The 15,578-nt window shown below is 32.6% G+C and overlaps 1 protein-coding gene across 2 annotated transcripts in view; it reads right to left on the bottom strand.

The window, feature by feature from the left end:
• Nucleotides 1-15,578, bottom strand: part of LOC143069174 (uncharacterized) — a 99,288-nt gene that overhangs the window by 68,185 nt on the left and 15,525 nt on the right. Inside the window, exons 1-2 of one of the 2 annotated variants that reach the window (XM_076243671.1) lie at nucleotides 1,410-1,439; nucleotides 865-1,058 (exon numbers count right to left, since the gene is read on the bottom strand). In XM_076243671.1, coding sequence (XP_076099786.1) covers nucleotides 865-1,058; nucleotides 1,410-1,424 — 209 coding nt within the window. In that variant the 5' untranslated portion in view covers nucleotides 1,425-1,439. Of the gene's footprint in view, nucleotides 1-864; nucleotides 1,059-1,409; nucleotides 1,440-15,578 lie in introns of those variants that run through there. The other variant, XM_076243670.1, reaches the window with a different exon arrangement.

Genomic DNA, 15,578 nt, shown 5'->3' with positions numbered 1-15,578 from the left:
CTATGTTTTTTCTTGTTCATATATCCTGATTATTTGATAGCATTAATTTTATATTTGAAATTTAAGTTGCCCTCTATGTACTACATATAAAGAAGTTCCCTTTGCCTATTGATAAAACAAAATCAAACACACCCAAATGTTCACATTAAGATCACATATAGATTTTAAAGTGGTGTAGAGTCTTTAAATGAAGTGGCCATTACTTTTTTCGAACAAGCTGAATACCTCTTATTTCATCCATATTGCTGTTATCGTAACAATCATATACTGGTAATCAAAAAGGTGTTTGAATATTTCTTTTTTATCACTTTTTTGTTTTCTTTGATAGTTCTTTATTTATTTTCTGACAATTTTTATCTTCTTTCATTCAAGTAGACATATGTTTGAAGTTTTATTCTATAAATATTTTCTAACGATTTCAAAGATTCAAAGTTAAGAATCTACACCCCTTTGCATGCATAATTCTGAACAACAATGTCTTCAGTGGTGTATACAGAACTAAGATATAAGGGGCTTACTGACTGACCTATGGAAAGAGAGGAGGGGGGGGGGGTTCAGTCATGCTTCAGTGATTTCTTAACTAATCAATCAAATTTTTCCAACAAAAAGGGGGCCCTGGCCCTCCGTGGATCTGCCTCTGGTCTTGAATCATTAAAATATGTCCTTCCTTTCACTAACTTAAGTCCTCTTTTTTATTGATATGTCTCATCTTTTCAATTATTCATAAATTTGTACATGATTTAAAGAATGAAATATCAAGTCAGGTTTTGGGCCTTTGACCTTTATCTATGACCTCTGTTTTCTCTGTAGTAAACTCCTTTGGCATGATATATACACAACCATCTGTTTCCGGAAACCACTTACCTTGCATAGGTGTTTGGAGGTCTAATGCCAGACTTTGGACCTTCACTTTGGGCCTGCTGTATACACTGGACCATTGCCAGGGCCTCTTGCTTTAAGTGTTGTAGATTTGTGTCACAGGTAGTACAGTGCCCATTACTTTGTACCTTGTTGTCTGAGATTTGGAGCTTTTCCCCTATTTTATCTACATCTAAAACCTGAAAATATACCAACGAACATTGTACAGACAATGTCACAAAACAGTGAATTCTGGGTAAAAATTACTATTGGTTGATTAGTATGTGCTGTTGGGCTGCTGAAATTTCAACATTCATTCTTAATTTAAACATATTTATTTATAGTGTATTGGCAAACAAGTTATTACAACTTATATAAATCTCTTTTTTTCACTTGCTGGTGGGAGTGCTTAAAGATCAGTCCTATAGCATGTATCTATACTATCACAAATAAATATGAAAAGCAGTTTGTTTTTGTAAACAGACTAAATGAACTCCTGCATATTCATATTTGGTGTAAATACCATTCAATTTCAAACAAAAAATCCTCACCTTTTTGGACAACATTTTCCAAATCTAAAAGCTATTATTGCAACTCATGAATGAATGAACATGTTTGTATAAATTTAATATGTGGTTGAAAATTTTAGAATTTCTTTGCAGATTATATAAGAATTAACTTCTGTATCAGAAATTTGACATTCATATAACCCCATCGTTACTGGCAAAACACCTTAGGTAATGCTTAATCATCTTAGCCCAATGCTCCACCTATTTAGCATTTATAATGGTATTACAGCCACTAAAATATACATGCAATTAATTGGGGATTAGACTTATAATCCCCCTAAACTTCACGACTTATAATCCCACCCCTGACCTTCAACAAGTAAGTGTCGTTAAAAGAATAAGTCAAAACAAATTAATCAGATAGGTAACAGCAAGTAAAGTTCTTCCAAGTTTTTTGAAAAGTTGGCACTGTCGGCTATTTTATAATCCGCTGAAGTCCTTCTGAACAGTTACCTTTCAGTACTTATAATAAACATAATCCCCATCTTAACTTTAAAAATTAAATATTTTACTCAAGTGTTTTCGTTCAAACATAAAAAAAAAAAATATATTCCTCAAGCTTTTCTTCAAACAGAAAAAAAATAAAAACATTTTACTCAAGCTTTCCTTCAAACGGTAAAATAAAAGTACACTACTCAAGTGCTTTTCAATAAAATATAAATAAAATAAAAGTATATTATCAAGTTTTTTCATTAAAATATAAATTAGCCTGTGATTCATTGCCGTCTGCTAAAACTCTGCTCAAGTCAGTTATGTCACTGAAATTTTGTTATGATGGACAAATTTGATATCAGCAGAAACACTTGTCAATATTGAAGACCATATGTTAACCTATAGCTGTCATTAGGTTTTTTGCGTAGTTGGGTTGCTGTCTCATTGGTGTCTTCCCTACATCTCCTTTTATTCATATTAACGACATTTCTATAATACATATATATGAAATGAGAAGTTTGCGGCTGAAAAACTGAAAACTCACTAGTATCTAGTCATGAGCTAAGAGAAGAAGTTTGCCATAATTATAATGTGAAAAAAATATCATTTCATCTTATGGTGTAAAATTACCTAACTGCAATTCATTTTTCAGAGAAAGAAAAAAAATATTATTAATAAACACTCAGATAAAACCAGCTATTATATTTACGTACTATATTTTGACAATCAGGAGCATCTATCTGCGACTATTTGTCTGCAATACAAATGAGTTTCCGTAATGAATTCTTGTACTAATTCGGTGTTATTCCCAAATTTGCAATCAAATTTTAAATACTAGAAGTATTTTCTAATTCTGTTGCTAATGACATGCAACAGCAGAGGAGTTGAATAATTTTTTGCTGACAGAAGCTACAAATTAAAATCATCTTACATTGTTATGAGAATTTATGGATCTGTAACTTAGGCAATACAAACTTAAAACTATATATTTTAGGTTAAGAAAAACGTTGAAGGCTGCCAAGTTGAAAAAGAATAAAAAACACTTAATCTATTGCATATGTTCAACATACATGCCAGGGGTAAACTTTTAATGGTGACAGCAACCCCAAAACAAACAAAGCAATCAAAAGACATCTAGAGGTCAATATACTCTCTAATTAAAGACCAATGGCAAATCTTACATTCTGCCATGGAAATAAAGCAGATGCTAGTGGACACTGGTTGCGATTATCATATCTATTCCAGAAACAGAGAACTCAATTACTTTGGCCTGAAAAATTCCACAGGAGTGGTATGGATGGCAAGTATTGAAAATTCATAAAGTTCCAATTCAAAAGTCAGGAACCAGAGAACACTGGTTTTTCCCATTAAAGATTTAATTTTACGATTTATGAAATACTTTTAATGTCAAATTTGATCTCTATGTTAGTAGGTCTCCACAGATAAAGAACATGTCAATTACACCGATCAAATCTTTATTTATTGTCTAATAGAGAATGAAATTTCACTCTTAATTTAACAATTATGTTAATATGATCTATTGTGTAACGTCCATAAAACATTATGATGACACCCTATCTTTTGTGACCGTATTTATCTATTCATGATTGGAATGTGTAATATTGGACCGTTATTCAGGCCGATCTAAACCATGTCCATACATTGTTGTAATTTCAACTCCATGGACTCTCCAATGTTGAAGGGGTGAAAAGGAGGATCTCTCCCAAGTTCTCATACTTTTCAAACACCTGTGCTGTCATTCCAAAGACATGTACTTCCTGATTCACTCATATCCAAGTTCCATTCTTAACTCTTTCACTCCTTATTATGAACACAGTTCCAGAATTATGTGAATTTATTTATTTTTGTTGACATTTTACTTCCTGATTCACTCTTTCATTCAATAATTCACTTCAAATCTTTCAATACTTAACTTATCATGATCACGGTTCACGGTTCCAGACTAACGTGGATTAATTTATTTTTGTTAGCACCTATTTAAGTGGATTGAAGAAACGTCATATTTTTGTATAGGCCTGATTTTGCAGTTTTGACAAAAATGTAAATACTTTGTCCCATAAATCTAGAAATACTGGAAAATGAGAACCCTAATAAACAAACAATACTGATTTTTTGTAATTTTATCACTGTAAATGACTACTTGAATTACATTGTTCCTCTTGTCCCACATTTTCTGTCCCATTTTGTCTCACTTCCTTTTTCTTACCTCCAAGTTAAAAATTGGTTTGTTGATATTTCTCATAGTTCTTCATTCCCACAAATACATTCCCTTCAAGACTTGAAAACTTTTTATACAATTGCGCTGCGGAGTTGAAATGACAAATTTTGTATTCTTTATAAATATCAGACCCTCCACAGACACCGTGTCAAAAGACAACTGTGTAAAATTGAATCATACAGTAGTAAGCACAGACACCATTCAAATGGTACTGAACTGAATTAGACCCTCCGCAGACCCTAAGTAAATAGTCCAGTGTTTGTATTTACCAACGAATATATCACTTTTGCCTTGTTTGTTGTAACTTTAAGCTTCACCTTCTTGTTAAGTAAATATCATTGTTATTTTTAAGTTTTACAACAAATGTTTTACGGGTAAATGACCTATACACAATATTTTTACTTATAACAGTCTATGTTTATTTTTGAAATAAGCATTACATTTCCAATTTCCTGCCTGTACATTTAATCCTTTAAAATCAAATTACTGAAATTCTTATTTACTTATTACACACCCTTAATGCCGCCATAAATTACTGACCATAATGTCCACTTCAAATCACTGACCACATACATATTCTGAATTTTTTTCTTTTGATTTCAAAAATACTTGAGATTACTAAGCCTTTCAAGTCAGAGTCCAGTTACATACACATGGGCTAAAAATACAGGAATTATGAACAAACTACAAATGACTTCCATAATGTCAACTGAACTACATTTTCAAGACAAAAACACTCATAGCATTCATTATTTACTGCTGCATCAAAGACATATTTTTACACCTCTGACCCAATTCTTGATTGTATTTCCTGTTTTTTTTTTAAAAGTTTATGAGTCTGTGAGTTTATCACCTTTCAATCATACAAATCCACAATTCAGTATGCCTGTAACCTAAAGATATTGAATCGTTTCATACCAGGAAATTCTAAGAACCAATGACTTCAAAGGCAACAAATTCATTCAGAGTAGTCATACATGTTACTTTTTCTGCCCTTACCCACCAGGGATGTTAATGACTTACTCATATTTATTCATAAAATTGAAAATGCTTGTTTTTTTTTATGTTCAGCTTTAATAAAGTTCAGCATAACATGTATGTTAGTTGAGGTTTCAGCTGGGTTTCTTTTTACCAATCTAGACTTTGAAAAGCCCCAGCAACAATATTTCTAGGTCCAATCCACTTCTGTTGACCACTTTACAGATGGTTACTTATTCATAAAAGCCCAGTGGTATAAATAAATTGTGTGGGAGAATTGTTGCAGAAATTTAAATTAATGATGTCTGTCTGCCCTGGTGGTCACATCAAGGGGAAGTAAACATAAACATAAACAAATAAATTCACAAATGTGAACAATGAATCAAACCAAAGTCCCCTTAAAGGAGGGAGTTAAAGGGTTATTTTTCTTGGAACATGTTTTGCAATTTTCATTTCATGTGCAGCTGTGAAATAGGTTTGGTTCTTCACCGTGTTTCGTGAAATCAGTAAAAAGATCAACGCGCAAGAAATTTTTAATTGTTCGCTCATTGTGAAATTGCAATTTTATTTCACGTTCTTCCGTGCAGATACCCTACCCTCCCCCTCCCTGTTACGCCCTTCGTAAAGTGATGACAAGACAAATGACATGTATTCAAGATCATTTCTTGACCTTTAACCTAGTCAGTCAAGTGTTCTTGACTTTTGATAATTAATGGCTTCTTTCAGCTCATGTGGTTTTTTCTCTCGCTTATAACCCTTGAAAACAACAGCCCAATAGTACTTCTTACACCATCTCAGTATACAATGTGTTATAATTTGTTCAGAGTATATACAGTATTTTAAATAAGTCATACACCTTTTAACAAATTAGTTGACTTGTGTCAAGGGGGTGGTATAAAAAATGTCTTAAGTATGTTGTTCACCTACTTGACCACATCCTTCTTGAACACTGACATTTGTAATTTTGTATTCTTCTTCTTTATATGCCATAGCCATTATTACGAGGCCCATTCAATCACCGAACTGTTTAAATAACAATAACAATCGGAAACTGGCTGGACATTGAGTTGACAGGAACATAGGTGATCATTGTCAAATTAAATCCATGGAGAAAATTTCAGGGTTCAACAACAGATAAAACTTGTGGGCGGTCAAGTTATTATAAATGGACAAGAGCTCCGCTTGTGTCTTTGTTCCCTGCAAATACTACCTATTGTTATTTTTTATGTAAGAGTTGCTTATTGGTTTTCCAAATTTATTTCCCATTGACGATTTATGGATTTACACTATAATTAGTCGAAAGAAATGTAGGATTTTTCAATTACAGTCTCGAAGATTTTATCGTTCAATTGACGTTAATGTTAAGCTGACACCTAGATTTGTCTTGTAGGGTGTTAAAACAACAAAGTAGATGTGAATTTTTAACCTTTAAAAAAGTATATTCTCTACAGCTAAATAATTTTCATACACACTTATAAACGTGTCAATTTTTATTGTTTATATTTGACCCAATTTGCCTGGAGAGAGCTAACAATCATGTGATCTGTGTCATAACAAAAAAGCCTTTTAAGATCATAATCAAAATCTTACACGATTTACCACCAAAAAATATCTTTTGTTTGAGGTGTTTTACAGAATCATAAATGCAAGATAATTAAAATGTATAGAAAATCTGCAAAAATGGACAAATTATATCATTAACACATTTTATTACATTGGTTGCAATGAATTACATTGATTTCCCAGTTAGATAAAAACCGATAATTTCACATGTGAAATAAACGTGGTTATTTCACTCTCTGACGTCATACAACAATAGACGTCGATAACGTCTGATCAAAACAAATTGTCAATGCGTAGGAAAAAGATATAGTTCCTTACATTTTCTACATTAATTTTATAAAAAAAAGGCCATTTGCCAATGTAATAAAAAGTATAACTAATCGCCGTATTTGAATATCAAAAATAAGACAACTTGTGACCGAACGCCGCTATGGATTAAACTCGTGCTGCGCACTCGTTTAATCCATGCGTCGTTCGGTCACGCGTTGTCTTATTTTTTATATTGATAAACATTGAAATCTCAAATAATTTATCACCAAAAAAAACATCTTTTGTTAAGGGTTTCTTTCTGTGTAATAAATGCAAAATAATCAAAATTTATATAACGTTTGCAAAAAATGGACAAATTTGTATTAGATTTTCAAGTTGTTGCCCTGGTTATCAAAATCTCAGATAGTCTTTTGTTAGAGGTGTTTTAACTTTATAATAAATGCAAGATAATTAAGATTTATGGAATTTCTGCAAAAATGAACAAATTGTTTCTTTAACACATAATATTAGATTTTCAAGTTGGTGCCCTGAACATCAAAATCTTAAATAATTTATCACCAAAAAACATCTTTTGTTAGGTCATTACTGTATAAAAATGCACGATAATTAAAATTTATGGTCCGTCTGCATAAACAGACAAATTGTTTCATTAACACATAATATTAGATTTTCAAATCTGTGCCCTGATTTGGTAGCATTGTTATAACCCTGATTTGACAAATGCAACCACGAAACACATACATCAACGATGGAAGATTATATTTTGTCGACATGCCAGATGAAAGAGACGATTGCATGACTCTTAATTACATTTTTTTTGTAATTACGAAATTAAAACTTCTCTAAATGTGTATTTCTTTCAGTGGAATAGAAAAAAAGGTGAGTAATAATAGGACCTTAAGCTATAAATACAATTACCGAGACTACAGAGCACATGGAAGGCAAATAATATCTGTGCCCTGTGTCGTCTGCGGACCTAATTTATGATAGAGCCTAAGCTGGTCTAATCGTCCACAAAATAAATTAGTGTATTACTGTAATATTACAACACATCTGTCATTTAAGGTTTTAGGGCAGTAGATAGTCTCTGATCTTATCAAAAACAATTACAGCAGGTCAATATTTTTATGGCAAAATTCTCTGTTATCTTTAGTATAAATTAATATGGGTTTTGTCATATTAAACCTTATTTATGTAATGAAACAAAGAGGCGAGAGTAGAATAAATAACTTGATCAAATTATGAATATTTTAATGCCTAAATGCCATCTGTCCAGTGTTAAATGTTACGAAGATTTCAACCAAAAACTGGATGATTCACAGAGTTTATCTACAGATAAATCCTTCAAACTCGCTTTCTCCTGGGTAGCCCGTGAGTAAGTTGCTCAATGAACACAACACTAAATCTTCTGATTTTCATCTACCAAATACAGAAATCCAATAAAATCCATCAAAAAATTGTCTTATCTCCACCCTTGAACTCTTGATATGCTTCTGCCATCTAAAATTTGATCTAAAAGCAATACTGTTGTGGAGTTCTTGTCCCAAAAAACATGTTAATCTCTAACCAACCAATGTTAATCTCTAACCAAAGAATGACAGGAACAAATGGGGAAGAGCAACATCAGATCAGACAGTCATGCTTTAGCACCTGTCCAGTAAATACCTTGTGTCTGACTAATTTGTGCCTGACTAATTTGACAACGAAAAGTCAAGAGATGAGATGTGATTATCAATTAAACAAATGTCCACCAAAACGGATATTCTTCTAGAAGCTCAAATGTTACATGTAGAGAACAATATTCAAGCAGCTTGATAAGAAAACAAAATAATGTTTTAATTGATACCAGAAATTGCCATCCTTCAGTTTGAAGATGTATATTTTCAAAACTGCTGACCATTCTAAAACATCAAGAAAAGTTCAAAAAGTTATTTGTAGAGTAACCTACATTGTAATCAAATAGTGAAAAAACATAAGGTACCTACTGAGTAAGATTTTTTTTTAAATAGAAGTGAATTAAAAGAAGAGAACATGACCTTAAAAGAGTGAAATGAAAGAAAAAAGGGAAAAACCAACTAATTCAAATCTGCAAAGTTTGGAAAGTTTGGTTTTGGTTGACCAAGATGATAAGTATACATTTAGGATCAAAAGAACTTAGTGAACAATGACTAACCCAGTATTAACACACTTTCTACTAAACAACGGGAACTATCTTTACATAATACCGTTATAATCATGACTAACAGAATATTTGTACTCGTTCTTGATTAGCAACAGAAGCTATTTATACAAAATATCAAGGTCCTCGGACGAATTGTTTACATAACTAAATTAGGTAAATATTTACAACTTCAACAACTTCAATAGAATATTATGTCAACATCAAGGACTCATATTAGAAATTTTTTAATAAGTGAATATTTCTGTGTTGAGGACAGCAACAAATCTATTGAATTGTATGTTCAATAGCTAAAAAAACAAACATGAAGTTAACTATTAGAGAAAAATAGGTGGGGGAGTTCTGGTTTGTTACTATTCAATTGGAATTTGACAAACAGCTTTTGATTGAAAGTTGGATAAGAAAATGTCACCCTTCTTTATTTTTTTCAGCTTTTATTTCATGTAATCTGCCTTTCCTGAAGCCACTGTTTTGGAGAGTTTTTCTGCCTATGTGATGAGTGAAAATTTGTAAGAGAAAAAGAAAATTATTTTATATCATCATGTGACCATTGCATGAAATAAACCATCATGTGACCATTGCATGAAATAAACAACTCCACCAAGTTGGCCAGACGAATGTATGTAAAATTAGGAATGTTAACTGACATACATACTTTTGGGCTTATTTGCAGGGGACATATGTATTTAGTATTCAAGTCACAAATCAATGTTCTCATGGGAGGGTATTTAATCTGTAATTAAATGTCTTATTCACAGCTGGACATAGTTAGTTATATACTTCATGTAAATACATGTTAAACGACAGGTCATACTTGCTTTTATGAGAAAATTAGATACAAAAATAAACATGCAATTTACATTTTAAAAATCTTTCTACAAAAGTTAGCATTTTTATTTGTGCAGTGATTTTTTGATTATTTTTTCTTGAAAGTACAAGGGAGATAACTCTAAAAAGTCTGCAACTGAAATTGTTTTTTTACTTTTTTCAATATTTCAATATCACCTGCCAGTTTTTTGTTTTTTTTTAAAGTTGATTACCTATTGCAAAAGTAAATCCTAACTTTACAAATGATTTATCAATAACCAAATCAATCAATTTTGTCAATAAATATATTTATTCAGCCAAGTTGTAGAGTCTGCCTGCTCAGAGCGTTATAACAGAATTCCTTGCATGAGGATCCTTTGTTGCTCAAAATAAAAGTAAAGAGTAAAATTTTCAATCAACTTCAGAGTCAAATATTACTTTATAGAACTTTTTATTTAGGTCAAAGCATAACATAAAAGGAATTTCATTGACGCCTGATAAGAGTTAAAAGAGGCTTCAAATGCAGTATCATCCTACATCCACCGATATAAAACTGCAGCAGATGCAAAAGGCATTTGACGCCTGATAAAAGTTAAAAAGAGGCTTCAAATTTAATGGCAGTATCATCCTACATTCACTGATATAAAAATGCAACAGATGCAGAGATTTGGCGAACAGTCAATTAAATTCAAAGAACAATACGAAACGTTTGCAAAAATTGAACAAGACCCACTCATTTCATTTCAATGAAATCACACACTGCAGGAATTCTTTAGATATAAAGTGCTCCAATTCAACATCACTTGACATTTATAGTCCCTCGGTAGCCATTGCAGTTGAACAAATAGCCCTAATAGTCTTTTTGTTCTTTCAACATCAAAAAGCCTACGACTTCTTCTGAAGTTTGACCTTTTTAATCTTATACAAAATGACAGTTTGTAAATAGCTCAGATCAACAGGCAAAAACTTCGTGACATATGTTTTCCACTTCACCCTTGCATTAAATCTTATTTTAAATAATTCAAATGTCTTCCCGAAATGTCATATTTATAATACAAATTTTATTCTGACACCCGATGTTTGTCATCATAAAGACATGCTAATGAAATAAATATGAAAATTTGCACACTTTGTACAACCTTATGAGATCGAATTTCCTTGTTTGTCTGTTGTAAAACAACTCCTAATAACATGCAGAGCTGCCTTTATGGGCCTATTGGTTATCCAACCTTGATAAATATTCGCCATAAATCACCAACCAATTTCCTAACACTGTTTCTTTTAATAATTTTCGACATAAACGAATGCCATTGATTTTCTCCATTATTCATTTTTATGTCAGAAAGTAATTTTTCTCGTTTCTACATGAATTTTTCCATCACTCGCCATTAGAATTGATGACATATATTAATGGTTATGGAGAGACATGAACAGATTAGAGAGAAGAAGATGGTCATTTGCAGATAATATAGAGTAATCACACAATTAGACGATTTATTTAAGTGCAATACCGTAATCCTATCAATAGACTGCAATTAAAAAACATTAGATTGTCCAGTGTGGTGTGAAAAAGATACCATATCAGGAATTTAAAAGTTTTTTTTGTTTTTTTGTGCAAATAAGTTATTCTTCTAAATTTCCTGTTACAGATGATCTAAGATTTTGGAGAAAAACTTTTGATTTATTATTTCTCATGGTAATTCGATTTCACAGTTGTGCCAAAATCTGCATCAAGAAAAATCAAAGCGCTGTAAGCGCTGAAGGCAGTTAACCAAAAACCAAGGCAACCGTAATTATGAAAACTGTGGCAAAGTTGCCTCAACATTAAACATTCATATATAGTACATTTATGTTTATCTAATGATTAATTTATTAAGACAAATAATTTATATGTTATCAAGGTTTCAAAAGCAATGCATATAGCAATGTATATTTTTTATGGTGAGTCTGCAGTGGTATAAGTTCCCAATGATTGCAGTTGTTCTACTTGGTAGTTAACCTTGGTTTTATTTGAATGCTAGAAGTTCAAGTTGACTTAGTATGAACATGTAATAGTATGAATGGACTGGTTTCCCTGGAAAGAAAACTGAATTTGTGTTCTATAGTACAAAAGTTATGAGACACAAATCAGACAAATGTTCACTACAACAGGGGTCAAAGGTGAGGTCTGACTGACTTGCCCATAGTAAATGTAAATGATTTGTTATTTTGTCCCATACATATGAATGTATATATAATTTAGGGGTGGTGATCTCAACGGTTTTCAAGTTCTCAAACAGGTAGGGTAGGCAGAGAATTTAGGGGGGGGGGGGTGGCCCCCCTTTTTATTGGAAAAAAAATTGGTTGCTTATATAGGGAATCACTGAAGCGTATCTGGAGCTGGCCCCCTCTTAGGTAAGTCAGTGGGCCCCCACTTATGAAAGTTTCTGGATCCCCCACTGAGGGTAGGGTGACCCTAGGGACTTCCCCTAAATTTCATTTTATTTGTTATATTGTCCCATACATAAAATTCATATATATGGTTTAAGGGTGGGGATCTCATTGGTTTCCAAGTTCTCAAACATGAGGGTTAGGGTGATCCCAGGGACTCCCCCTATATTTCATTTAATTAGTTATATTGGCCCATATATGAATGTATATTGTTTTGGTGTGAGGATCTCGACCGTTTCCAAGTTCTCAAACAGGATGGTTGGGGTGACCACAGGGACTTCCCCTATATTTCATTTTTGATTTGTTATATTGTCCCATACATGAGTATATATGGTTTAGGGGTGAGGATCTTGATCATTTCCAAGTTCTCAAACAGGAGCCCTAGGATGTACAGTGACCCAAGGGACTCCCCTATCTTTCATTTGAATTATTATATTGTCCCGTACATGCATATATATGGTAAAGGGGTGGGGATCTCAACGGGTTTCAAATTCTCAAACAGGAAGGAGTGGGGTGACCCAAGGGACTCCCCCTATTTTTCATCTGATTTGTTATATTGTCCCATACATGAATATATATGGTTTAGGGGTGGGGATCTCAACCATTTCTAAATTCCAAAACAGGAGGGTAGGGGTGACCCCCAGCGACTCTTCCTATATTTCATTGATTTTTCATATTGTCACAAACATGAATATATATGGTTAAGGGGTGTGGATCTCGACCGTTTCCAAGTTCTCAAACAGGAGGGGGTGGGGTAACTCCAGGGACTCCCCCTATATTTCATTTTATTTATTATATTGTCCTATACTTGAATATATGCAGGGGCTGATTCAGGCGTAAGGGGGGACGGGCGTGCACCCCCCCCCTTAAATTTGCAAAGCATGAGTTGTTCTCATTTATTCTAAAGAATATTCTTAATAAAGAATATTTTACCTCATATTTTTATTAGCCTCACTCTGCTCGGAGAAAACTTTAGTTTGCGCCCCTCCTAACCTAAAATCCTGGATCTGCCCCTCATATGGTTTAAGGGTGGGGAGCTCGACCGTTTCCAAGTTATTAAACAGGAGGGGGTAGAGTGGCCCAAAGGATGCCACCTATATATCTTATGATTTACTTACATCCAGGTATATATAATATAGTAAATAAAGAAAGAAACTTTCAGCTACTTTAATTGACCCTTCAAAATTGAGATAAAAAAATAACCCTTCGAAATTGCAGTAATATGTTTACACTTTAAAAGCATCTCACATGCATTATCATCATTTATCACTGATTAAGAAAATTTAGACTGTGACCATGAACATGTATATTCTTAGATATACAATATTCCCAGCTGTCACGTTGTATTGGATTTTTAAATTAAAATTTGTCAAAAAGAATTTTGAGTTTCTGTATAAAATATTTTTCTGCTTTTTCTTTCCTTTACATATATCTTTTGGTTTACAATTCTAGTGTTTATATTCATTTACCATGCATAGATGTATTTTTTCACCTGTTTGGATTAATTTTGTAATTGATCGCCAAACCCGGAATTACCCTTATCCGCTTCCGGAATCGGATCCGATATTGTAAAATTTTGTCTTCACGGCCGCCATTGTTATATGTTTACAATGTTGTTTTTGTCAATCAGATACGATTTTACTCGAATTTATACAATATTTGTCGGCGATTTTCTGTATAAAGCTAGCGGTTGAACAAAATGAACATCGCTGTCATGAATAATAATGATAAAATAAGTTTTTAGCTCGTTCAATTGGAGACTTTGGTGAACATGGTGAAAAGGTTTGCAAAGTTAATTCTTATTTTCTTTCAAGTGGAAGGTGACTACGTCGGGCGTAGCTAGAAACCAACTATCCTAGTCGAAATTCCGCTTGCAAAAGTGGAAGGTCGCGGACCTCGGACCACCGCTAATTTGCACACCTGCCTTCAAATTGAAAAGATACGAAAATTTCTTTTTCTAATTTGAAATTGCCGCCAACAGCATGTACAGTTGAACTTATTATATAATAGACTTCTGACGTAGTTGTACTACGTATTGATGACAAACAATATTCCTACGACTTTTGCCATTTGGGAAATCTAAACTACTTGTCTTAAGAGATTTTCGGCGATTAAATATTTCATACAATTGTTCTTTGACATCTTGGCCAAAAACACAAGTCATAATGAACTACACAAGGATTTTTAATAAGCACTACTTCCTATGTGTAACTTCAAAACTTTTGGATAAATCGACGATCACTTAAGGTTTTTCTGGTCATATTTTTTGTAATCCAGAATAAAAAGTATTAAAAAAGTGTTCAATTAGTCATATATAACATAGTAGCAAGCTAGATAATAACAATGGCAAGTATTTCAGCATTTATTGGGTAGAACACAAATCTAGGGTGCTCGCATAATGCAGCTTAACTGCATAAAAATCAAACCTAAAGAAAAATGTACTTTGTCAAACATTCAACATTTTGGTTCACTTATTTCTAAAAACCTCAATGAAAACTCACCAATAATAATTAATCCACAGTATCTCTCAATTTAACAACTTTCCTTTCAAAAATTCTGATGACTAAATTTAAGTTTAAAATTTCAACTTTAAAAATTTCAAAACTTTACACGTTATAGAATGAAATCTCAGTCAAAACTGCTGACTTTTTTTAAAACTCTGCAATCTAAGCATTAAAGTTTGATGTTATTCAGTAAATTAAAGTTAACACTTTTTGTAAAGAAATCTCACATTGCTGACGTTTTCAAGTCATCATCTGTACACTTTAATCAAAATTCTTACTTTTTTTTTTATACAGAAACTTTCTGGCATTTTTTACTAACCCATATTTTTCTGATCACTTCATGGAGTTCCAATTAATCATTTCTTAACACAATAACAGACAAGTATGATTATCCGACAGACAACCATGAAATCTTCACAAATTTACCATCAAATTGGTACCAGTTACATGTTAAGAAAAGAACCAGTCATGATTAGTTACTATGGATATGCACCTGAACATACACAGGATCTCATCAAAGTTTGTTTTAATTAATCTGATTGGTGGATCAAAGGGATTAGGATAAATAAACTCTAAACATTCCAAAAGAAAGTGTTGCTTGTTTTCTAAACTTCAACATATGGATGCAGACGGTCAATCAACCTAACCTTTGTGAAGATTATTGCAATTCGATGTATCTCTCAACAAATAGCCTCACTAAATAACAACTTATCTCTTTCAAGGGACCTTATCTTAATTTGATGATAAGA

This window comes from Mytilus galloprovincialis, chromosome 3 (genome assembly GCF_965363235.1).
Source record: "Mytilus galloprovincialis chromosome 3, xbMytGall1.hap1.1, whole genome shotgun sequence".
Lineage (NCBI taxonomy): Eukaryota > Metazoa > Mollusca > Bivalvia > Mytilida > Mytilidae > Mytilus > Mytilus galloprovincialis.
The sequence above is the reverse complement of the archived record's forward strand: the minus strand, read 5'-3'. Positions and strand labels throughout refer to the sequence as shown.